At 40.4% G+C, this 26,689-nt stretch overlaps 1 protein-coding gene across 1 annotated transcript in view; it reads right to left on the reverse strand.

Moving 5' to 3' along the window:
• LOC121289456 (ras-related protein Rab-3B) overlaps nt 1-26,689 on the reverse strand; it is a 152,088-nt gene that overhangs the window by 18,990 nt on the left and 106,409 nt on the right. Inside the window, exon 3 of the mRNA XM_041208961.1 lies at nt 11,607-11,725. Coding sequence (XP_041064895.1) covers nt 11,607-11,725 — 119 coding nt within the window. The remainder of the gene's footprint in view (nt 1-11,606; nt 11,726-26,689) is intronic.

Consider the following 26,689-nt stretch of genomic DNA (forward strand, 5'->3'; position numbering starts at 1 on the left):
AATTATATTGCCATTCCTTCGCTATCACTAGGAACTGCCTTCCTAACAGCACTGTAGCCAGATTGATGGCAGCAGTTCAAGAAGGCAGCTCACCATCACCTTCTCAAGGGCAATTGAGGATGGGCAACAAATGCTGCCCTAGCTAGTGATGCCACATCCCAGGAAAGAATAAAAAGTGGCTCAACTCCTGGATCCCCAAAGCCTCCCTACTAACAACAAGGTACATCAGGAGCATGATGGAATATTCTCCACACTCATGGATGGGTGCAGATCCAATAACACTCAAGAAGCTCAACACCAGCCAGGATAAAGTTGTTCACTTGACCGGTATCCTGTCCACTGGCTTAAACAATCACCTGCTCAGCCACAGACACACCATTATTGTGCATACTAACTAATGGATGCACTGAGGCAACTTGTCAAGGTTTCATTGGTAGCATATCCAAAACCTGAGATTTCCATCATATAGAAAGATGGGGATGCCTGAGAGTACCATCATCTTCAAGTTCAGCTTCAAGTCACACACCATCCTGATTGGGCATGTATTGCCATATCTTCTTTATCACTGGGTCAAAATCCTGGTACTCTCTACCTAGCAAAGGGCCCACCAAATTAAACTAGCATTTTTTTTTTTAGTTTTACAATGGTGTGTAAAAAAAAGTTGGACAATGTGACTCAGGATTCTGTACGCTTTATCTACTATGGATATAAAGTCCTCAGAGAGAGTAAAGAAGTACATGCTTAAGTCATGGGGATCCAATCCAGATCATAGAGAAGTGTCATTGTTATATTAAAGCAAAATACTGAGCATGCTGAAAATCTGAAATAAAAACAGAAAATGCTGGAAACACTCAGCAGGTCAGACAACATATGTGGAGAGAGGAACAAAGTTAACATTTCAGGTTGTTTCAGAACTTCTGATGAAAGTTCATCGATCTGAAACATTAACTCAATGTAATGCTCCTGGTTTCTACTACACCAGCAGATTTGGAGTAACAGGAGTCAACTTCCTTCAAAAAATGGATAACGAAATCACTTAAGACAGTGACTGACACCACTGAGCTTTAGTAGATATATGTGTTCTGAACTTGTAACAGCCAAACGCAGTTTAACATTCAATTTATTAGCTTAAATAATGGATTCGAAATACTTCTATGAAAACTGTAAACATGAATTAACTGTCATCTTGGCTCAGTTGGGACCATTCTAGTCTCTAAATCCGACTATTAAGATTAAGCCATACTCCAGGACTTGAGCTGACACTCTAGGCTCAATCTAGGCTGATGCTCCAGTGTCATACCGAGAAAATCCTATTTTGTAGCTATATGCTGTTGTTAGGTACGGACTAAGTGTCCAGGTGTATTCTAAAGATCCAGTGCCACTACTTGAAGATGACAGAGTCCTCCTGATATCCTGATCAACACTCTTTCCTCAACCAACAGGGGAGGCAGTGGTGCAGTGGCATTGTCACTGGAGTAGTAATCCTGAGCCCTGGGGTAATACTCTGGGGACCTGGGTTCAAATCCCACCACAGCAGATGGTGGAATTTGGATTTAATAAAACTTTGGAATGATTGTTGTAAAAACCCATCTGGTTCACAAATGCCCTTTAGGGAAGTAAATCTGCTGCCCTTTCCTGGTTTGGCCTATGTGTGATTCCAGACACATACCAATGTGGTTGCCTCTTAAATGTCTGGAACCTACACCACAGGGACTGCAGCAGTTCAAGAAGGCAGCTCACCACCATCTTCTCAAGGGAAATTAGGGATGGGAAATAAATGTTGGCCTGGCCAGTGAAGCCCATGAATGAATGAATAAAAAAAAACCCAATAATAATGCAATTCATTATCTGTGACTTACTGAAAAAAGTGATAATCTGTAAATAAATGCAAGTATTTCTTTCTTTTTACATAGCCAGTCATATACATGGCACAGAATGTTTTCAAAGAGATAATCTCATTTTAGAGTTACGTGAAGTTCTATTGGATTATAGCCCATTACTACTTCACCGGATATTCATTATTCTATATTAAATGGGTAATGTAACTGAGCAACTGGCATTACTATAGTGAATTATAGTAATTATGAATAATATTTTCATTTATAGCATTTTATCACATTGAAACATCCAAGAGTACTTCACACAATGCATAGCTTCTGAAGTGCAGTTACTCAGTCAAATGCTGCTTTGTATTATCAGAATCCCACAAAAAGGCATGATATGAATGACCAGTTAATCTGTGCTTATGATGGTATTGGTTGAAGAAGGAAGTATAGACCTTAGATCCATGACAAAATATGAATTAAGATATTAAAAATATATATCTGCACTGCAGAGCTCTGATTCATTCTGACATAGAATGATATGATGTGAGTCATATTTGGGCAGTCACCAATGTCATAGTTATACCTACCCAGCTTTGCGCTGTATTACCTCAGTATGGACAGCAGCACTCTGAGATAGCTTATTAACAGGCAACATCAAGTGCACTGGCAAGGTGGCAGTGGTGAGAGCATGAATGCTATCATCCTGAGAGGGGATAGCAGGTTTGTGCTCCACGGAGATACTCCATGGAGCAGTGCCTCAGCATCCTAGTAACCTGTTGGAGGAAAGATTGCTGACCTGCTGTGGCACTGTCTTCTCCATTGGGGTGACATGCAACCATGCCTCATTGGATAGTTGCTCTGCTTATGATTGTGTTTGGGTGATGTGGCTGTCACAAGTTGAATAGCTGACAGTGTGTGCAAGCTGTGAGATGTGGGTGTTAAGCATGAAGCAATGCAAAGTATGTGAGGCTGAGATGAGGCATATGAATCTTAGGTTTGAGATGTGGGTGACGGTAGTGTGGTGCATTGATCAGTGTTTGAGGTTAGCTGAGTCGTTGATGGGATATGGCTTTGAAAGTGCATTTACCAACATTAACCACTTGGGTAAGTTCAATGAACTTTTTGTGGCAGTGCATCGGGCTTACACTCCTGGCATTAATCACCACAGCTATCTGCTCCCACTACCTTTTGGGAGTTTATTCTGCCACCTGTGGATAGATTAGCTCTCCTTCTCGCCACTCTTTTCACCAAGTCCTCTAGTATAGCATCAGGAAATCTCATAGCCCCCTTTCTGCCATCTGTAATCCTTCTAGCTCACACCCCCTTCTGCAACCTGTTCCAGCACATCTTCCAGCCACAATGCACCTCCCCTTTAAGAGATGCAGGCTGACTTAAGGTGGTGCTAGCCTCTCGTGATTTACATCCTCTGCTCAGGTGTGCAGCCACTCAGCAGTACGCTTTTCATTGGCTGCATGCAGAAGTCATTGGAATGATCATTCAGCACAAAGGGGGATGAAAGAAGGAGGAAGGGAAGGAAGAATCGATTAAATATTTTGTGAAACACAGAAATCTCATCAAACATCAAGAAAACAAGTGAAGAATAATGGGAAAGGGAAAGAGATCAATTAAATTGATTGAAGCAAAGCGAAATCCATTTCAGACACTGTTAAACTCAGAACAGACTAAAATTAACAAACATAACTCTGGTAAATAAGGATTATTGAGCAGCAGTCATGCACTGAAGCAAAGAGAATGAGATAATTGTTGTGATATATAGCACATACCAGTAGTGATGCAATGCAACTTGCTTCATATCACAACTTCTGAAGTTTTCTGACTACAATACAAAAGTTGCAAAAACAAACAGCACAATTGTCCAAGGCCACTTCAGACTCTTTTAATAGGTGGCAGTTTTTTATTTAAGTACTGGAATTGCTTTCTTAAAGTAAATGCTACCTTGGGTAAGATATTTAGCTGCTTCTGTTTTAGTTCTGTCAGCATCACAAACTAATATCCATATTCTGCCAAAACTCACATAAGAAACACTAGCTAGACCAGGCATGACCTGCTGACATGGTGGTCCTAATAATGAAAACTTATAAATGGAAATAATCTAAAGATGGGTTTTGAAGATTTCCAGTAATGGGGCTGTGACTATTTATTTTGGCAGCTTGTTCTATTGTAGGATTGTCCTTGGGAAGAAATATGTAATTGATGGGCTAATTAAATACTTGCATCTCTAATTTCCCCATTTGGCACAATCTTCAAGCTAAATTAAAGAATAGGAGGTAATTTTAACCAACCTATCTGGCAGAAAACCTACACAGATTTGTTGCCTGTTGTGCAAAACTCTCAATTTTAAAACTGGACAGTCAGCAGGCCAAGATTTGTCATCTGTAGTATGGACACCTTCTGCAAGCATGTAATGTAGGGAATTAGAATGGCTTATAAGATCACTATTCTCCTCATTTCTAACTATTATAAAGCAGATTCTGTACTATCCAAATACATTTCTATTAGGTATCTGATGTACTATTCAGCATGGTCGCAACTTCTTATCTCCTAACCTGCTGAATGATATAACCCACATGTTAGCTGTCACCACATTGGTGAATTTCCCAAAATGCAGGGGTCATTGCTGCCATGTGTCTGCCTGCTGCCCTTAAAAGATAGGTATGTGACAAGGTTTTGAACTATATGTTGAACCTTGCTCTGCTGAGGTATGGTCATCAATAAGATGTAACAAAAGAGTTGTAAGATTAAGTGAATTGGCAGCTAGTAAATGTGGAACAGGTTATATTCTGAGGCTTGAGTCATGTACTTGATATGTGATACTGTTAGTTAGTCTTACCTGGCCAGGTTCCTTCATGTGTGCTATAATATCCCTTAGCTGTTTCCAGGTATTTGACTCTGGCCCTTGTTCAATCTGGCTACCATCTCTGACCAGTTATGCTGCACAGTCACGTAAGAAATAGGAGCAGAAGTAGGCCATTCAGCTCCTCAAGCCTGCTCCGCCATTCAATAAGATTATGGTTGATCTGTTTGTGTTTTGAATTCCACATTCTCACCTTTCCCCAATAACCTTTGATTCCCTTGCCTAAGAATCCATCTACTTCTGCCTTAAAAATATTCAATGACTCTGTCTCCACCGCCTTCTGACGCAGAGAGTTCCAAAGTTGCACGGCCCACCGCGAGAAGAAATTTCTCCTCATCTCTGTCCTAATTTCAAAACAGTGTCCCCTAGTTCTGGACTCACCCACACGAGGAAACATCCTTTCCACATCCACCTTGTCAAGACTGTTCCGGATCTTGGACACTTCAATCAAATCACCCCTCACTCTTCTAAACTCCAATGGAAACAAACCCAGTCTGTCCAACCTTTACTCATTAGACAACCCATTCATTCCACATATCAATCTAGTAAACCTCCTTTGAACCGCCTCCAATGGATTTATATCCTTTCTTAAATAAGGAAATCAAAACTGCAGTCAGTATTCGGGATGTGGTCTCACCAATGCCCTGTATAACTGAAGCATAACATTCTTACTTTAATCCAAAACAAAAACAAAAAATGCTGGAAAAACTCAGCAGGTCTGACAGCATCTGTGGACAGAAAGAGAGTTAATGATTCAAAAACATTAACTCTGTTTCCAGCATTTTTTGTTTCTGTTTCAGAATTCCAGTATTTTGCCTTTGTCCTTACTTTTATGTTGAATTCCTCTCATAAAAGGATAGCATTCCATTAGCCTTCTTAATTACTTGCTGTACCTGCATGCTAACTTTTTGTGACTCATGCACTAAAACACCTAGATCCCTCTGCACCTTGGAATTCTGCAGCCATTCTCCATTTAAGTAATAGTCTTTTTTTAGCTCTTCCTGCTAAAGTGAACAACTTCACATTTTCTTACATTATACTCTGTCTGCCAGATTTGTGCCCACTCATTCACCCTATCTATATCTGTCTGCAACCTCCTTATGTCCTCTTCACAATATACTTTCCTACCTATCTTTGTGTCATCTGCAAATTTAACCACCATGCCTTCATTCCCCTCATCTAAGTCATTGATATAACTTGTAAAAAGTTGAGGCCCCTGCGGGACTTTACTCATCACATCTTGTCAATCAGAAAAAGACTCATTTATGTATACTGTTTTCTGCCAGCCAGCCGATCTTCCATTCATGCTAATATATTACCCCCTATGTAAGATTTTATTTTCCATAATAACTTTTGATATGGCACCTTATCAAATGTCTTTTGGAAATCCAAGTACAGTATGTCTGCAGGCTCCCCTTTATCCACAGTGCATGTTTCTCCTTCAAAGAACTCCAATAAATTGGTTAAATGTGATTTCCCTTTCACAAAACCATGCTGATTTTTCCTGATTACCTTGAGTTTCTCGAAATGCCCAGCAATAACCTCCTTAATGATCAATTCTAATAACTTTGTATTAGAACGTCAAGCCAACCTGCCTATAGTTTCCTGTTTTCTGCCTCCCTCCCTTCTTGAATAGAGGGGTTATATATTTGCTACTTTCCAATCCAATGGAGCCTTTCCAGAATCTATGAATTTTGGAAAATTAATACCAATGCATCTACTAACTCATTAGCCACCTCTTTTAAGACCCTAGGATGAAGTCCATCAGGTCTCGGAGACTTGTCAGCCCGCAGCTCCAACAGTTGGTTCAGTACCGCTTTCCTAGTGATTGTAATTTCATCAAGTTCTCTTCTCCCTTCCACCCCTGATTTACAGCTATGACTGGAATTTTATTTAATATCCTCTATAGTGAAGACAGAAGCAAAATATGTGTTCATTTCATCTGCTTTTTCCTTATTATCTCTATTAATTCCCCATTCTCACACTCTGGAGGACTGACACTCACTTTACGTATTCTTTTCTTTTTTAAATACCTGTAGAAACTCTGGGGTGGCCCCTGAAATGCCAAACAAGCCAAGTGCCTAGTGACAGATCCAGTGGGTGAATCAGGGGTTCATGATCCCCTCCCCGAATCATTTTGAAGAACAATGTGTTGGAGGACCATTTCCACTTCACTCCCAGGAACATCTGGTACTTCATGTCTGGGCACTTTGCAACTTGGCCTTCGAACTAGGCATGTCAGAATTCCGCAGTTCCCAGCTCTGGCCCCTTCTAATCAAGTCAATTAAAACGCTAATTAAACCCCTCAGGTACGCAAACTAGTCCATCACTAAATCCCCCTTGCAACAACTTCAGTAGATTGTCAACTTCGTTGTCCATCCATCAAAATACAAGAGTGGACAGCGTTACCAATTCGTGCCACCCCAGTCTTGGCAAAGGCTGAGAACTGCAGCATTCATTTCTTGAAAAAGGTTCAAATATTTTCTGCGCTGTAAGTAGACATTCATCATTAATGCTGGGACAAATGTGAAAATTACTTCTTGTAATTGAGCTGTTAAGAGTGTTATTTCTAAATAGGTCCATCTGAAAATGTGCAATCAACGCGAACCATTTGGGTGATAAACACTTCTGCATTTTTATTATTACATCATTACCTTTAAGAGTCTGCATCCCTTTAGTTTTGTGGCTGCAGGTTTCCAAGGCTTCAAATTCCACATGCTTCCTTACATTAAGATCCTTCACAAGACTAAAAGCTCCATTTAAATTACTTAAGAAAGCCAATACAGCTCGAGTGCAATCCCACCAGAGTTGTATAGGCTTAATATGTCAGTACATATGTATTTAAGTCAATTACTAATAATTAAGATAATGAGGCAATAAAAACATGCAAAATTATTTATGCTCACATTGTTCATGCCAATGCTAACTTTTATAATGTACTAAGACAGACCTATTCAGAGCTAGAATGCTACATATCCTAATAACAAATCACCTTCACACTCATCCTGCAGTAAATATCAAAAGCTATTTCTCAGCTGGTCTGTTTACAGTCTGGCGTGTTATATTATTAACCCTTTTCAACCAGTAAAAAGCTATATTTCCTAGTTTCTGATGCTTTAGATTGTTATTGTTTCATTTCTTAGCAGCATTAAGTAAAAAATCTCAGCTCCATTGAAGGAAAGTTTGTCTTCTGACCACAATCACCATATCCAGTCAGGCAATGATAATGTGAAATAATTTTCAAACGCTATAAGCACAGATTTTCACTCCCTGGTTGGGTGCACAGAGATGGGAGAATTCCCGCAGAAATGGAAGAATTCCTGCAGAGATGGGAGAATTCCCAGCTCTGCAAACTTGCTTTTTAAAAATAGCTGCTCGCAGTTGTGATTTTTGTTCCAGGCAATATGCTGGATTGGAAGGTGGCCTGCCGCTCCAGGCATGAGTGTGGAGATGAACTGGGCGGAAGGCTTGCCTCTGTGCTCTGCCACTTTGTTTAAATTACTTAGAAAAAAGATTAAAACAAAAACTGCCCTCCAGCCTCACCCCTCCCCCCACCCACAGACTCCCGAAGCCTCATCTATGCAACCTGTGCCACCTTATGCCCCCACCCATATCCCCATGGCCCTTTTATAGTCCCTATGTCACATAGTGCCAACTCATGCCAATTGATGGCCCTTTGCCTTTAGCCCCTCCATGCTAATTCACCTAGTATCCTTTGACAGTTCTTTGACAGCTTTGACAGTTCCAATGGGTTTATACACTTTTTATGCACAATTATGTTTACTTATAACAATCCCAAAGGGTGCCTTACCATTTTTAAAAATTCATTCATGGGATGTGGGGTCACTGGCTAGGCCAGCATTTATTGCCCATCCCTGATTGCCCTTGAGAAGGTGTTGGAGAGCTGCCTTCTTAAACCACTGCAGTCCATGCACCTCTCCCAAAGGGTGCCTTACCGTTCAGGGACCAGATCCAAAGAGGTACTTTACCTCTCCAAAGGGGTATCCTGGCTATCCAAATGAATCCACCAAGTTAAGACCTCCTCTTACCTGGCCTAATCTGCACATTCCGGGCATCACACTCCTGGCCTATCAGTGGAGGCAGCAGGTGATTTAAATGATTCTCCTTCATGGCAAAAATTTAGGCCTATTACCATTTATAATAATTGGATCTTGTCAGTATTTGGAAAGAGATGGCTGTTTTCTGCACCTTCAACAAATCCATTGGTTATGCCAAAGTCCAATAAGAGCTATGAATACATTTATAGACAGTAACATATGGTGCATAACTCTACAATGGATGTTTAACCTTATTCAGTAATAGTTTTCATGTAATGAAATTCAGCCAGGTACATTATAGGAAGAGTGATCAGTAACAAACAAGAAGTGGGGAGTTGAATGAGAGAGGCAAAACTTCAAAATTGCAAATAAGTGGTCTTGGAGATGGAGTAGGGTTAGGGAGCTAGATCCTCCACCACAATCCCACCAAAATGGGGTAGGAACTCAGTGGAGAATGAGAGAAAATTTCCAGCTGTGCAATCCACCACTACCGTAACGCTGGCCTGGACTTCACATCCCCATACTCCTTCTGGGACTATAACTTACCAATCCTTCCCCAGCTACTGTCGACCCTGGGATCTACTATTGATGGATCTAAGATCCTTCAGCAGAAGTCCCTTTTGTGATTATGTCTCCTTCAAATCCAGGCCCCTGCATGAGGATCAGTTGCTACTGGGGCCGACACATTTGACAAGTTCCTGATCGCCGCGGCTTTTCCTTTAACTGTTCAGCTGCTTTTTCTGGGTGATGGTGAGCTCCCTCTGATTGGCGGAAATTCTGTAAGGAATCTAGTCTGCATGTCAAATGACCCCTGACCCAGAGCGATGGCCAGAGTTAGGATAGAGTATCATTTCAAAATAAATTACATCACAAATCAATTACTTTGTAGTGTAAACACCTTTCAGAGTAGCTGAATCCTGGCATTTATCCCTTATACTCTGATGTACTAATTTACACACCATGTGATTTGGTAAATCATAGGCAAGAAAACTACATAAGGTGTCACCATAAGTCAGCAGTGCCAGCAGATAAATCGGCCGTCTACTTTTCACAGTAAATTTCAGGAAAGAAAGGCAACCTAATAAAGGCTTCGGTCATAATACATTGAGGGGCTGGAAAATTTGTAGAACCTCCTCAGGCTGTATACCTATATGTAAATATCAAGAGCCTTACAATTGTATTGAGGCACCTCAGAATGAAACATGCTGCATAGAGAAAAGTTGAATATTATTGCAATTCCTGTAATATACAATTTTAAATGTTTTGGAATGTACTTTTACAATTTTATGAACAAAGTATATTTTGGGGGAAAAATTATGAAGGGGCTTGGTAGGGTAGATGTGGAGAAATTGTTTTCACTTGTGGGTGAGTCCATATTAAGGGAACACAAATATAACATAGGCACGAACAAATCGAATAAAGAATTTAGTTGCAAGTTCTTTGCACAGAGAATTGTGGGAATGTGAATCTTACTGCCACAAGGAATGGCTGAAGCAGTTTGCATTGGTGCATTAGCTTGATGCATACACTCAGGAGCTTGGGATAAAGGGATACGGGAGCAAGGTGGGAACTCATAATTTGTGGGAGAAGGCTTGTGTGGAAGATAAACATAGGTCAGTTGGGCATCTTCCACAACTCTGCGTGGCGGCTACAGCAATATAATTAAAAACAAGTTGTAATTTGGTCAGTTCTTCCGTTAGTTCAATGGTTCTTCACCCTATAAAATGAGGAACTGTTTTGTTGGCCAAGTGACCACTTTTTGTGCTTTTCCACACTCCCAAGAGTTTTTATGATGTTGAACATGCAATTAACTACAATTGTTGCATGATTGTACATATAATAGTTATCTATTTAGAATATGCCAGAGGGAGAACCAGGATCTTAACTGCCAGATAATAAACCTAAAAGTCAATGGTTGTAAGTCACAATGACATATCAGCAGTTAAGAATAACCATAATCTCAATACCGTTTCACAAAAGGGTAGGTTTGTAGGTATGTTTACATAGTTGTTATGTTGCTGGATGAGTCATCCAGAGTCCTGGACGAAAGATTCAAAGGCATGATTTCAAGTCCCACCATGCTTACTGGGGAATTTAAATTCAGTTCATTAAATAAATCTGGAATTAAGAAGCTAGCATCAGTTATGGTGATCATGAAACCACTTGATTGTTGTTAAAACCCCATCTTGGTTCACTAATGTGCTTTTGGACAAAGGAAGGAAAACTGCATTCTTTACCCAGTCTGATCGACATATGACTCCAGCAGTGTGGTTGACATTTAATTTCTCTCTGAAATGGCCTAGGAAGCCACATAGTAGCAGGCATCTCCACATAAGAAGCATGGCACCAGAAGTTCAGAGGACAAAATACATGGGCCTAAAGAAAGGCTACACCTGGAGGCCCCAGGTAAGATAGATGAGACAAACTTCAGTGTTGACTCAGTGCTCAAGTAGCATATATTCAGAAGGTATGATGCTTAGCTACAACTTCAGGTAAAACCGTTAAGGAACTACCAAGACATTCCTCAAACCGTTTATTTGAAATGATTGTAATAGCTCACTCCAGTTAATTTAATCGCTAGTTACTTGCACTGAATTATGCATTTGACTATTGAGTTTCCTGTTGAAGATGAAGATGGGTCAACTCACCCAATGGACAATTCAAGAGCAGCATTTCTACTGGTCTTTAAAGAGATCACCAACTGGCAAGTTAATTATTGCTATTTATCATCAGGAATAATGTATAAGAAAATATAAGGAAGGGCTGAGGGAATTGTTTAAGAAAGGTAAGCACAAGTGAATGTATTGGCAGAGTGAAGAAAGGGAAAAAAATACAGCTTAAACTCACCAGTCCTGCACTGCATTAAAGGATTCTTGATTGGCAATGTCGTACATAAGTATGAAGCCCATGGCTCCTCTGTAATAAGCAGTAGTAATGGTTCTGTATCGCTCTTGACCAGCTGTGTCCTGTAAAACAAATTTCTGTTAATACAGGGTAATATAGTTGAATGCTGAATAATTGGACAAAAGGCAAACTTGGAGTTCCTCACTATTTCAAAGATCACAGTTAACATAAAACAAAAATTGGTCAAGCAAAGTGATTTAAATTTTGAAAGCAAAACCAGAACAGTCTCCCTGTTATTATTACTTATTACTCAAGATTCATTTGTATCTTCAGATGATGGTTCAGACATCTAGGGTGGGGGTGTGGAGGTAGGTGCGAGGGGATCAAGAAAATAGACTTTGTGGAAAGTGAAACAAAAACTACTCAACAAAATTCTTTGACTGGGGATTTCTAATGTAGAGGCCTTAAATAACACCAGAGCTTTTCCATCATCAGCTCATATAAAAGGGGAAGAAGGAATGTATTTTGAAATAAGATGGATACTTGAAATTATTTAATGGGAGATTGTGACCAACCAAATATAAACTGAGAATACCCAAGTGATGTAGTCAAATTGTCAAGTGTAGTTCATGATTGCTTCATAACTCTATTCTTCAAGGAATCCATAATAGTCAGTTCTCAGCTCAGTTTCATAATGGTAAGTGAGTCTGATAGCATGAAGGAAATGGATTTTGAGTCAGCTCTGGGTGGTAGGAACCATAACATGATTGAGTTTAATATAATCTAGAATTCAACACTACATAGGGTCAACACTCAAGTGAGCATTTTTTAAAAATCCAATTATAAAGCATGAGGTCAAAACTAAAGCAGGCTGACTGGGGAAATTGTTAATACCTCAGTTGAAAGCAAATTAAGTATAGTCACAGATATGTGGAGAAAGATTTAGCACGTGTGTGGCTAAGATTAGCAAGCATGGAATCAAAAATATGAACTTAAATGGATCGACAAAATAATTCAAGTGAAATAAGGATGAAAAGTAAGCTTCACAAAGACTGCAGAAAGAAGGTTGAAGATGTTCACTTGGAAGAATACAATACTGGAAACTTCAAAAACATGTTAAACGGGTGAGCAGAATGCAAGGAAAGGACTAAAACTGCAATGCCAAGAAATTTCTCAAATTGGGGGGAGCTGAATCTTGAACAGGCCAGATCCCACCATTTTTTTAATGAGCATTCTCCAAAGGATCCTTTTAAATGTTGCAGATAAGGCAGAGCAGAGTGCACACGCCACACACTCCATTCACTTGGGAATTGCAATCTGAGTACTACAACCAGAGCAGGACCTCAAAATGCATATCCAGTCCACCCACTCCCCCCAACCACCAGCCGTGACTCAGGCAGGTAGGCTCCTCGCCTGTTCACTTGAAAATTGCTACAGGCAGACTTCGAGCATCAATGGAGTGCCTGAGATGTCCCTCTGATTTCAATGCTGTTTGCCTGTTTTCAGGCTGGAAAGAGGCAACCATACTTTGAAAACCATTCCTTTGGTTTACAAACATACAAACATAGAAATTAGGAGCAGGAGTAGGCCATTTGGCCTCTTGGGCCTACTCTGCCATTCAATAAGATCATGGCTGATCTGACTGTGGCCTCAACTCCACCTTCAATGATAATATTTTATCTTGCATTTAGAATTTAACATCCCACACATCAGTTACAATGTTTTTCAAAAGAGGATTACCCTGATCCAGAGATTACATGAGCAGCAGCTTCTAACAAAGTCCAAAATACGAACTTGACTGAAATAAAGATTAAGTTCAATATATTAGTGGCTACCTCTTAAAAAAAATTGCAAAACAAAAATGTATAAACCTCTATTAGAGTGGAATGTTTGAATTAAAGAATTTTTTCTTTCATGCAAATTCTTGAAAGCAGAATAATAGTTTTATGATTATAGTCACAACTAGAGATTTGTTACTGTCTCATAATTTTTGGTGGAAAATTATTGAGAGGAACTAGCTAGGCAATTTCTCATTACAAAGATTTCTTCCCTTGTTGATGAAGGATTGATTTTTCTTTTAACATTTAGGTATGAAAGCCGGAGGATGAGGAAACTTTGTATGTAGTTTTGACCAATTAGTACTTAATCATTAGTAATAAATATATGTAGGAGAGATTTTTCTGTGATAGATCTTGTTAATTAACAGCAGAGCCAAATAAACCTCCTCTGGAAAGGTCATTTCCTTCACATGATCAAGTTTTGTATTTCCTTATCTATGATTTTTCATTCATCTGTTTCCTGATGATAACATTTTTCTCAACAGACCTCTGTTGTGCTGGTACTGACTGTCACTATGGGAACTGTCTGGAAGAGGCCAAGCTCTGCATGCACACAAAGAAGACAACAGAATGCAGTCAGCACTCAGTCATGTTTTGTGGCTAAGCACAAACCTTTGCCTCCGATATTGAAACACTTTTTTTTAAAAACACTGGGTATGTTCAAATAAGGCAATTGAATATACTGCTCCTTTTCATACCTAATAAAATGCTTGCTTATTTTTCAGTTTTCAGTTCTGACAAAAGACATGGGTCTGAAAGGTTACAGATGCTGAATAGCTTTGCTTTTCCCCCAGCATTTTCCACATTTTTCTGATTTCCATTTATCTTCCCTTTCTATTTCTGCAGTCATTATGCAAAATGTTATTGCCCATCTAGCCACAGAGGATCAATACTTATACACAAATCCTCATGCATACTGTAAGCACTTGCCATAAGACCAAGTATAATCAACATACATTTTTGGGATAAGCTGGAGACACTCAGGCCTTGTATACTACTAAACTGCAATAATCAATGACATAAAACATAAAAACATATGAGATTACGAACAGCCAGTCCACTGAACCCACTCTTTTCAACAGACCATACATGCATGTATGCATTGTCTCCCTAGGCTGAAGGTTTATTTTTAAATTAATTGATTAACCACTATGTTAGTTTAGTGCACAAATGAATTGCATATGAACATGTCACCACAGGATTGAGCATATTAATGCATGAAATATACAAGATTAATGATTAATTTAGTAGCATTAATCGTTATGGAGGGATATGATGTAACTGCTGCCATGGAGAGCTGGCATCCACTCAGACAGGACTAGAAAGTTAGCTTTCCTACCTATGACATTTTCAGGAGAGATAGGGAAAAAAATTCATTGTCATGTCCCAGCTCATGTGACACTGTCACATGTGGAGACATGTTTTAAAATTTAAAAATTTCTTTATTTACATGTTTAAAACTTAAATTAATCTCCCTGAGGTATCTCTGTGCCTCAGTGAGATTTCTACACTCTTTCGCGTGCATGCGCAGAAGAGCACAGGTCCTGGCTCAGGGAATCACTGCTTCTGGGCACGGGTCACACTGGGCGGGCCTTAATTGGCCCGCCCACGTAAAATTACAGTGTGGATCCGATCAGGGGCACTGATAGGGTTCGTGCCCGCCTCCTCCTGCTTCTGCACAACCCCCCACCCCCCCAGCCCAACGGAAGGAAAATTCTGCCTTTAATTTTGGCAGCTATAATGGAATCTGTGCTAGCAGAAAACTGGACATTAGGTAAGTGATTGAATGTTACTATTTTTGTTAACATATGCAATTTAATTTTCTTCTGTAAATATTGACTTCTTGATGCTTCAAATAGCAAATGCACTATATGATACAGAACTGACCCATTCTGATCTTTGCAATTAGCTGATCTCAGCTGGGGCAGCAGGAGGTGTTGCAGGGGAGTGGAGGGGGGAATAGGGCAAAAATTCCAGTTCCTGATTGCTCTCCACTGACCCTTGTTAGAAATGGTGTGTGTTGATGTCAGATAGGGAGGGAGTTGGTTTCAGCTGTGAATCCCACACTTCCAACTAGCATACAAACATACAAATTAGGGGCAGGAGTAGGACATTTGGCCCCTCGAGCCTGCTTTCTCATTCAATAAGATCATGGCAAATCTGATTGTGATTTCAACTCCACATTCATCCTACACTCAATAATCTTTGACTCCCTTGTTAGTCAAGAAACTATCTACCTCTGCCTTAAAAATATTCAATGACCCTCCCTCCACCACTCTTGGGAGAAGAGAGTTCCAAAGACTCACAACCCTTAAGAGAAAAAAATTTTCATCTCTGTCTTAAATGGGGGGTCCCTTATTTTTAAACTGTATCCCCTGGTTCTATTTTCTCCCACAAGAGGAAACATCCTTTCAGCATCTACCCTGTCAAGTCCCCTTGCAATATGAATCGTCTGGGAGATGGCTTCTCTGTAATGAAATGGAGCATAGTAAGTAGTAGGGATCAAAGAGAGGAGAAATCAGCATTTAAGAATAAATATATTGTTAGAAAGTAGTTATCCACTGAAGAACAGCCTAGAATGCAAAATTATAATTTCACAGTGCACAAAGATGGTCAAATACTTGTGAAAAAATGAGGCGTATAACCAGGTATTCAAATAGAATCTTGACTCATCACATAATTACTGAACTGAACTCAAGCCTTCAGCATTCTCAGGATCTGGACTTCGGGGTTACAGATTGGCTCTTATACCTGACACCTTTTGACAAACTGTTACAAAATAAATGTAGCTGGCACGTTCCATCTGTCAGTCCCTCCATTTCCCATCTGTCAGTCCTAATAGAATATTGAGAACCACATATTTCATTCACTGTCAGTATTTTACAAACAGGTCGAGCAAGAACAGAAATTTTGGAATGTTACAATAATTATTAATTTTCATGCTGAACTCCAAGCTAACATTAAATTTTTATAATGCATATGCATAAATATTCACAAATACTTATAAATATATGCACAGTCTTGCAATCAGCTTTAGTGAACCTTGATTGACTCAAAATTGAAATTACTTTCCCAAACTAGTCGACTAAAGCATCGAACGTATGACCTTAATTATACAGACATGAAAACAAGTATTAATATGACAATGGATGGAATTATTATTTAATAAAGCTGGGGTGATTGACCTGCCCAATCATGACTCTTGTGGTAATTGAGAACTTCACAATTTTCTCCAGCTAGAACTTAGGAAAATTAAAATACCTGCAATAACTTGCCATTCAAACCCATGGGCCAGAATTTTTAGCTTGTCAGGCAGGCGCACACCCGACCCGAGCGAGTGTAAAATGATGAGAATGACGTGTGGCGAGCATCCCGTCATCACACACTTGCGCGATATTTTGCTTGGCAGGTGTGTGTGGGAGTCAGCAGCACGCCCACCAACAATTAATAGGCCTATTAACAAAAACAAAAATTGCTGGAAAAACTCAGCAGGTCTGACAGCATCTGTGGAGAGAATGACGGAGTTAACGTTTCGAGTCCGTATGACTCTTCTTCAGAACAGGCCTATTGAGGCCATTAAAGTCCCAATTGAATTAAATGTTTCGCTGCCTGTCCAACCTTACAGTTGGCGGGCAGGCAAAAAGGCCAAGCGGCCTTTGGATTTTTTTTAGGAAACCTCATCCTCGGGCGGGATGAGGTTTCCAACAGCTATTAAAAATTAGATAAAAATTTAAGCATTTCATTAATAACATGTTCCTGCTCATTTAAAATTCCTTATTTTTATTTCTTAAAATCATCATCTGCCTGAGGCAGCCCTGTGCCTCAGGGAGCTTTTCTTGCGCGCATGTGCAAAGTTCCCCACTGGCTCTCCCCCCCCCCCCAACACACAGGCAACGCTGAGCACTTCACGCTGCACGCTGGGCGGGCCTCATTTGGTCCGCCAGCATGAAATCACGATCAGGCCCTGACTGCGGGCGACGCTCAGCTTCCTAACTGCTCCCGCCTGCCCCCGCCCAACGAAAGCAAAATCCTGGCCATGATATAACAGTGGTCCTCACAGAACAATAATGGCAAAATTTACTACTTATTTTGAAAATGTAATAATCAAATTTTACTATATGTAACCAAACATTCAGCTGCTGCTGTACTTGGTTAAGAAGTTTCAGTCCTAATAAAAGAAGTATGTCTTTTAAATGTATGTATTGCTTCATTTTATTCAGACTCCTCAATTACTTAGTGAACAATTGAACTTATAAAACCTGCAGTATCACAAGATGGATCCCAGTTTGTGCTGAGTTATCTAATCTCAATCAGGGAAGCAGTCTGCAATGCTGCAACTGATCTCCACTTCCTCTGAGAGGGAGAAAAAGCAGCTTAGGCATCCTGTCCTTGATTGACATTAAGTGACCCCTGCTGGAAGGCACAAATCTGTTAATGTTGTGTGAGAACAAGACCAAACTCAATGTGATACCCATTTTCCAAAAAAACCTGCAATCACTCACAAGGAGGCAGGAAGAGAGTAGGGGCATGTCCTGTGGCTCAGCTGATAGCACTCTTGCCTGCATCAGATGGTTGTGAGTTCAGGTCCTGCTCCAGGACATGAGCACAATAATCTGGGACAACTCCCTTATGTAGTACTGAGAGAGTGCTGCACTGTTGGAGGTGCCTTCTTTTAGGTGATACATTAAACAGCCTCATCTACCCTTTCAGGTAGACATAAAAAAATTCCATGGCACCATTTTAAAGAGCAGGGGATTTAACCCAGTATCCTAGTCAATGTTTATCTCTCAACCAACATCAGACAAACAGATTATCTAATCATTATCACATTGCAGTTTGTGTGAGTTTGCTTTGTACAAATTGGCTGCCGTGTTTTCCTCATTGCAACAGTGCCTACACTTCAAAAGTACTTAATTGGCTGCAAAGACCTTTGAGTCATCTGGTGGTTGTGAAGGATGCTCTATAAATGCAAATCTTTCTTTCTTTCCTTTTCAATGACCAGGAAACCCAGAAACACCAGGAAGGTGGAGGTGCTGCTGAATTTAAAGGCAAGGCTTGATTTGAATTTTTAAATTCTGTTTCCCATAAATTGAAAGGCTGCTGGTTATAAGATGGGAAAGCTTGTGGCACAAGGTGGTGGTTAGGGACCACTGACAGTGGTTCCCAACAATCAAGATGGAGGGGGGCTGGGCTCAATGCAGCAAGAAGGACGGGAGAGGTTTCAATATTGGGAGAAACATGGGGGAGAGATGGGTTACAGATCAGGGGAAGTGAACATGGAAGGAAAATCACAAGAAGAGAGATTGTGGGATGGCAGAGATCGTGAAGGGAGACCGTGGCGAGATATTCTATGTTCACCATATTAACAGAAAATACTAGAAACACCAGGCTGTATCTGTAATCAACAAACTGCTCCACAATCTGATCATTTAAATCAAACAGAAGACTGACTGATGTTATTATGTGAGCACCATGTGCTGTCTCACGACAAACACTGGCAGCAGATATACATTTATTTTTTTGAACCATTGCTAGAAAAAATATTTTCCACAATAAAATGAAAATCACTGGAAGAGAATAATTTGTTATTTTGTTATATTTTTAATTAGGGTTAGTTTTCCTTTAATAATGTTTTGTTTTTTATTGATTCATTATTTGTCCTTAATTAACTCCTGTTGCTGTTTGGTGTATCTGGTTTCGGGTTACCTTGGATTACAGATGTATTGTACCGAGTCCTTCGATGGTTCTGAAAATGAGCAAAAGGAAGATGAAAATTGTTTTTTTTAAGGCCTCATTATCTATCTGGTCCTTCCTTTGGAGTTGAAATAATGAAACGCCTCATCTAATTCAGGTCTCTTCTTCCTCCTACAATCCTTTAAATCCCAAGCTTGGTGTCACCTAAACACAAACTCTTGGCTTGCTGTCTTTTCCTCTACTTTTTATTCCTATTTATTATTTCCTTCTGTGCAGCAACAGGAATCAATGGGCAATTGCATGGCATCATTTTTCTTTTGTGACATCCTTTATTCCCCAATGACTATGTGTAATTCTTAGAGGAAATTATAGACTACAAAACACCAAGGCCGGGATTTTTTTTGGCCAGGCTGTGGTGGGTCCCTCCGCAGGCGATGCAGCGGCCCAGCCACAACTCCATTGACTTTCAGTGGGACTGGATGATCCCAGCAGCGGGCAGGGCCGGAAAATCCAGCCCCAGGGGTCCATCAAACTTAAAGCCGACTGACGACAAACAAAAACTGTATTTCAGATACAAAAACGTCATTAAAATGCACCATACTTGCTAAGAAGTAGCTCGAAGGATTGAAACAGATCACAAACTCATTTAAACAAACGAGTTCCTTATTTACCTTTTGTTAATTTAAACTGTACGTTCAACCTTTATATTTTCTCAGGATGTTACCCCTGATTTTTCCAATGCCAGGACGCCTTTCACTTATTGAATTCAGTATTTATATTTCAGGGTTTTGTTTTACTTTAATTCAAATAAACTAGGAAAAGGAGCGAACCGCTGAATTTCACACATGACTGATTAAAATATTGGACTCTGCTTCCCCATCTATTCCACTCCTCCTAGCACTGGCATTTAGAAATTAGTGAATCTTTTCAGACAGTAACCAGCAATTTCACAGGCTCTGTGGGTGGCTCTGAAAAAAGAGCCTTTGGGTTATTAGATTACATTACAGACTGCATGCAGCATTCTCCCAGATTGTTGGCAGTTCCTGGAGATCAGTCATCAAGAAGAACCTCTACCTCACAGGCCTGGCCCTTACTTTCAGTTTTCCCTCCCTCCCTTTCAACAAAGTGCTGCAGTTGCCATTAGTCCCATCTGTCTGGAGATCAGATTCAACAATGAACCTGATGCATTTGTCTCTATCCCAAATCCTGCCTGGAGGCTGGGAATCTGCGGTTTTAAAATGTGACTGTCCGGATTACCAGGAGTAGTAACCCAACTTAAATTTAGTTTTGTTGTTATTCTGAAACATCCAAATGAAAATCAGCAAAAATAGAAAGCACCATCTACCTATAGTCCAACTTGATTCTGAACAGTAAACATTCTCCAGTCCAAAAGCTCATTGGAGCTTTTCCCTTGCATGCCGCTGATGCCCATGTTGCTAAGAGATCTTAATCCTTCATTCTGTTGAAGCAGGCGAAGCGAGGTGAGAGGTTTGCTTTGATTTTAAAGAGTGCTTAATTGTTTGGAGAAATTGTCCTTTGCAGAATTGAATGTCTGCTACACCCAGGTACTGAGAGAGAAAAAGTATGATAGCAAAGAGCTATGTGGAAAATGTTATATAATGCAACACACTCCTGTCTTACCTTGGTCACCCTTGAGGTCAGTGAACCTCTTTCTGCATTGTGTGGCAGATCCTGGGATGGTGGAGGTTCCAGTCCCACCTCCCTCCATATGCCTCTACCACCCTTTAATCTGGTCTCTTCCCCTCAGGTGCCTATCAGATGGATCCCTTTGGCTCTCACTTCTTCCAGCAATAATTAATTGCACTGATGTCTTTAATTAATTTCACAGAATCATAGAATTGTTACATGCAGAAGGAGGCCATTCGGCCCATCGTGTCTGCACTGGCTTTCCAAACGAGCATTCTCCTGCCTTTCCCCCGTAACCCTGAACATTGTTTCTACTCAAATAATCATCTAATGCCCTCTTGAATGCCTTGACTGAACCTGCCTCCACCACAGGCAGTGCAATATAGACCCGAACCACTCACCGAGTGAAAAAGTTTTTTCTCACATCGCATTTGCTTCTTTTGCAAATCACTTCAAATATCTGCCCTCTCATTCTCAATCATTTTACAAGTGTGAACAGTTTCTCCCTATCTACTCTGTCCAGTCCCCTCGTGATTTTGAACATCTCTATCAAATCTCCTCTTAGCCTTCTCCTCTCCAGGGAGAACATGACCAACTTCCTGAGTGCTGAGCGTTCCCTGTGCGGGCAGGGGCTTCCTTGGTTGGGGAGCGTGCTCTTTCACTAGAAATCTCCCTGAGGCACAGAGGTGCCTCAGGGTGATTACTTTCACTTATAAAACAATGATTAAAGGGAAAAAAAAATGTTGAGTACATGTTCTCCAGAGAGTGGTGGATCTATGGAATTCATTGCCACAGAAGGCTGTGGAGGCCTGGTCATTGAGTGTATTTAAGACCGAAATAGATAGGTTCTTGATTGGTAAGGGGATCAAAGGTTACGAGGAAAAGGCGGGAGAATGGGGTTGAGAAATTTATCAGCCATGATTGAATGGTGGAGCAGACTCGATAGGCCGAATGGCCTAATTTCTGCTCCTATGTCTTATGGTTTTATGGTCTTACGCCCCCTCATGTGAAACTGTCACATGAGCTGGGACATGTCCATTAATGCTATTAAAAACTTTTCAAACACTTTAAAACATTCATGAAACCTCATCCCGCCCATGGATGAGGTTCCATGAAAAACGCAAAGGCCGCCTGGGCTCTTCGCCTGCCCATCAACCTTAAGGTTGGACAGGCAGCTCAGCTAATTGCTTTATTGGCTTTTAAATGGCCTTAATAGGCCTTTGACAGTTCAGCGGGCATGCAGCCAAGTCGGCTGTGCACCTGCTGAACTGAAAATCTAAATGATGCGCGGTGATGTCGGGACGCATGCCCGACTCACCGAGCTGAAGATTCTACCCCATGTGTAAATCTCCTTTTTGGTTTCTAATCGGCCTACTCCTCCTTTTACCACCCCTCCTCCTTCTCTATCTTTCTCCCAGGAATTTTTAACATGCAGTCCTGCCCTTCCTTGAGCTAGGTCTCTGTTATCAGCACAACAACATAATTCCACATGGCAATCTGCATCTGTAACTCCCCAGCTTATTTACTATACTCAGTGCATTCACATACATGCAGTATAACCCCGAGTTAGACTTCATTAATTTCTCCCTTACTCCGACTCCACCTATTAACTTCCTTTTCCCTATTCTGCTGCTATATGTCTCTCCTAGTATCTTGTATTACTCTCTAATATTCTCTCCTGTTTCCCACACCCCTGCCGAGTTAAGTTAAAGACTCCCAACAGCACTAGCAAAACGTCCCGCAAGGAACTCAGTCCCGGCTCTGTTCAGGTGCAACCCGTCTGGCTTGTGCAGGTGCCATCTCCCCCAGAGCCAGTCCCAATGTCCCAAGAATCTAAAGCCCTCCCTCCTGCCTCATCTTTCATCTGCCTTATCCTCCTATTTCTGTACTCACTTGCACATGGCACTGGGAGTAATCCAAAGATTAATTCCTTTGAGGTCCTGCTTGCTAATTTTCTACCTAGCTCCCTAAATTCTGGAGTTTTTCGAAGAGACAGTAGAGAGGGTTGATGAAGGCAATTGTAGTTGACAAGGTGTACGTGGACTTCCAAAAGGCGTTTAATACAGTGCCACACAACAGATTTGTAAGCTAAGTTATAGCTCAGGGAATAAAAGGGACAGTAGTAACATGGATAGAGAATTGGCTGACTGACAGGAAATGGAGATTAGTGGTTAATGCGTATTTTTGGGCAGAAGGAAGGTTTGTAATTGAGTTCCCCAAGGGTCAGTGTTAGCACCCTTGCTTTTCCTGATACATATTGATGACCTAGGCCTTGCTCTACAGGGCACAATTTCAAAGTTTGCAGATATATGAAACTTGGAAGCATTTGAACTGTGAGAAGGATAGTGTAGAGCTTCAAAATGGACATAGAAAAATTGGTGCAATGGGCGGACAGATAGCAGATGACATTCAATGTGTGGAGGAATGTGAAGTGATTGATTTTGGTACAAAGAACATGGAGAGACAGTATAAAGTAAAGGGCACAATTTTAAACAGGATGCAGGAGCAGAGGAACCTGGTTTTATATGTATATGTGTATGAGTCATTGAAGGTGGCAGGGCAGGTTGAGAGAGAGTATTCAATAAGGCATAACAGCATCCTAGGCTTCATTGATAGGGCATAGAGTACATGTTGAACTTGTAGAGGCCACTACGTTAGCCTCAGCTGCAGTATTGCATCCAGTTCTGGGTACTGCACTTTTGGAAGGATGTGAAGACACTGGGGAGTGTAGACAAAATTCATGAGAATGGTCCCAGGGATGAGGAACTCAGTTATGAAGATAGATTGGAGAATTTAGGACTGTTTTCCTTAGAGAAAAGAAAGCTGAGAGGAGATCTGATAGAGGGATTCAAAATCATGAGGGATCTGGGCAGAGTGGATAGGAAGAAACTATTCCCACTTGTGAAAGGATCAAGAATGAGAGGGCACAGATTTAAATTAATAGGTAAAAGAAGCAAAAACGATATGAGGAAAAGCTTTTTCACAGAGCGACTAGTGAAGGTCTGGAATGCACTGCCTGAAAGTGTGGTGGAAACAACTTTAATTGAAGTATTCAAAAGGGAATTAGACAGTTATCTAAAATAGAATATATAGGGTTACAGGGAGAAGGCAGGAGAATGGCACTAAGTGGAATTGCTCATTTGAAGAGCCAGTGCAGACATGATAGGCCGAATAACAATTCTATGTTTTCTGTGATGCATTGGAGAGTCTGGGAGGCCCTCACAGCTGCTCTCACCCCGATATGCTGCTCCTTCTTATCATCTCCTGGCTGTGCCAGACTGTATTTCTGTCCCTTCTGGGTCCGTTTTCTGGTCTCCAGAGGGCCCTGCATCATTAATGAATCCCCTGGGAAGAAATTGGTTCCAGATAACAGCAGTTTAATATTAGTGGGTGTTAGGACTGGCCCACTGCCAACTGCAGGAAAGTCCAAATCGTGAACTCATCAAGAGATGCAGTATAAAGAATATATATTGATAACATCGCTTAAAGTCCAGATATTTTACCCAACATGCTCTCCCCTTTCACTACATCCTCACTTTATTAAAATCAAAATTCATTGCAATATGATTCCTACTCACATAGCTCACTCTCAAAATTGTGCAACCCCTTACTGCCTTCCATATATTTTTCCTACAATCCACAAATTTTTAAAACCTAAAACTGGTGTCATCTAACCACTAACTTTTGATTGAACTTATCTCTTACCTTTTTTCACATTGGGTGGCTACCTGCACTATGAACCTTGGATCTTCACCATTGAATCCTCATTAAAATTACTACAAAACTAAATATTGAATGTTCTCATATTGGTGGATATAACACAAACATACTGCTACTGTACACAAGAAGTGACATGCTTTTAATGGGTTTATCAAACCCTTGTTCTTGTGCAGCTCTTTTCCCATGTGGTTACTTACTGTAATATTAAATGTCCAGATAATTTTCATTAATTACACACTGCTAATTGAAGTTATGCTTCTCTGGAGTTCCAGTGCAGCTGGTGAAAAAAAATCAGCTCGAGCCTAATGAGTTTAAGTTCACTTTATTTTTACAGTAGTCAGCTGTGATGAAAGCACACATCTCATCGTGCAGCAATTACCTACCCTAATTCCCCACTAATCAGCTTAGTCCTACACTGTCTGGCTTCTGGCTGAAGCAGCTTAAAAATGCTTTCGGTTATGAATGGTTTTCTTGCCAAATGGAACCCAAATGTTCACAATATTTTTTGAGCTTTACAGTACTTACCTATTGTACTTTGATTCAACATCAAAAACCTCACATTCATCACTACCTGGAACTTGCCTTTGCCTTCCAATAGCAAAATTATAGGGAGATCCAGGGATTGAACATAGAACACAAGTCACTGAACCCTGGCCTACAGATTTATACGTGATTCTCTTTGTATTTGGTCAGCAGGGAATATGCACTTGATCAGGCCAATACCTAATATAAAATTATACGGTAATTTATTTAACATAGAACAGATAAATGAATGATACTCATCGCAAGACAAGGTACTGCATACTTCATGATATACCAAAACAACAAAGATATGTTCCTGAATTATCTTTTAACCTAACTAGATCTTTGAAATGAACTGTTCTGAAGCATTAATATGGTGTCAAACTAGCCCAGGCCTTTTCCTGGCTGTGGGCTGACCAACTAGGCTGGTACAAACACAGGTTAACTCCTAATCAAAGGTTCCTATCACGGAGTTGTTATTCAAATGGCTACATGCCAATCATTGATAGTGCTCCTCCTCATGGATCTGAGACATAGCTGCCCATCAAGGTCTCAACTCGCAGTGGCTTGTTTCTCTGATCTGTGCCATTTAATTTGATTGATCTATTTCAATTCGATTTACTGAGACATGTCGGAACAAAAGATATTAACAAAAAAACTTTTAATCACACTGGTTGCCATTTCAAAGGGTTGACACAATGCTTATAGAAACTGTGATCCTTTGAAATTATATTAAATCCTACTATCCTTCAGAAAACAGTTTTAAAGTTATTGTACTTCTCTCTTCTTAGGCAGTCCCTCGGGATCTAGGATGACTTGCTTCCACTTCGGTTCAATGGGTTCTGAGATGGCCGATAAGTCCAATGCACGATCTACAGGCTCTATCACATGTAGGAGAGGCAGTGCTTGAAGAGCTGATCTATATATCCTATTGACACACAGAGATCGCTCATCTAGGTTTGGCTATTGGATATATAAAATATTTAATCAGGAAATTTCCTATTGCAACCTAGAAATTTTTTTTAACTCCTTATCTTCCAGTGGGTCTGCACCCGCCCCAAGCTCAACAGCCAAAGAACTCCTGAGTTCAACAATTAAATGGACCACCTAATGTACATCCCATTGACTCCTTCATTGCTCACTGGTCCCAAGCACTGCTTCAATGCACTACCCAACTAAACCACTCCCACTCTCTAACCCTATGTGTCCTGGGCACCATCAATGATTGACTCTGGCCCTTGCAACAAACATGAACAGCTGTATCTAGAATTGCTATTTCCTTTACAAATGTTTATTCTGTATTGTACCATGATAAAAATAGATAACAGGAAATGAAAGTTTTGAAATAGATTTGAGAGTAAACATTGTAACAGTTCTTGCCAGATTTTTTAACCATGTAGATTATATCTCAGTGAAATATTTTTCATCAGTTAGTTTTCCAGTTGAAAAGAGCAAGAAGCTAATAGTGTAACCCTCCAGGCTGATGGTTTGAGATTTATCGCTAAGTTTGCACTCATATCTTTGCCATGGGTGAACAAATCTCAAGTGTATTATCAGCAATTTTCCATTCACTTATGGAACGTAATTTACTGTTGCAAGGTAACAAAGTTTTACAATAAATTCTCAACTATTTTACTTCTTCTGCAAACCACTATCAATATTTAA

Source organism: Carcharodon carcharias, chromosome 16, assembly GCF_017639515.1.
Source record: "Carcharodon carcharias isolate sCarCar2 chromosome 16, sCarCar2.pri, whole genome shotgun sequence".
Classification (NCBI taxonomy): domain Eukaryota; kingdom Metazoa; phylum Chordata; class Chondrichthyes; order Lamniformes; family Lamnidae; genus Carcharodon; species Carcharodon carcharias.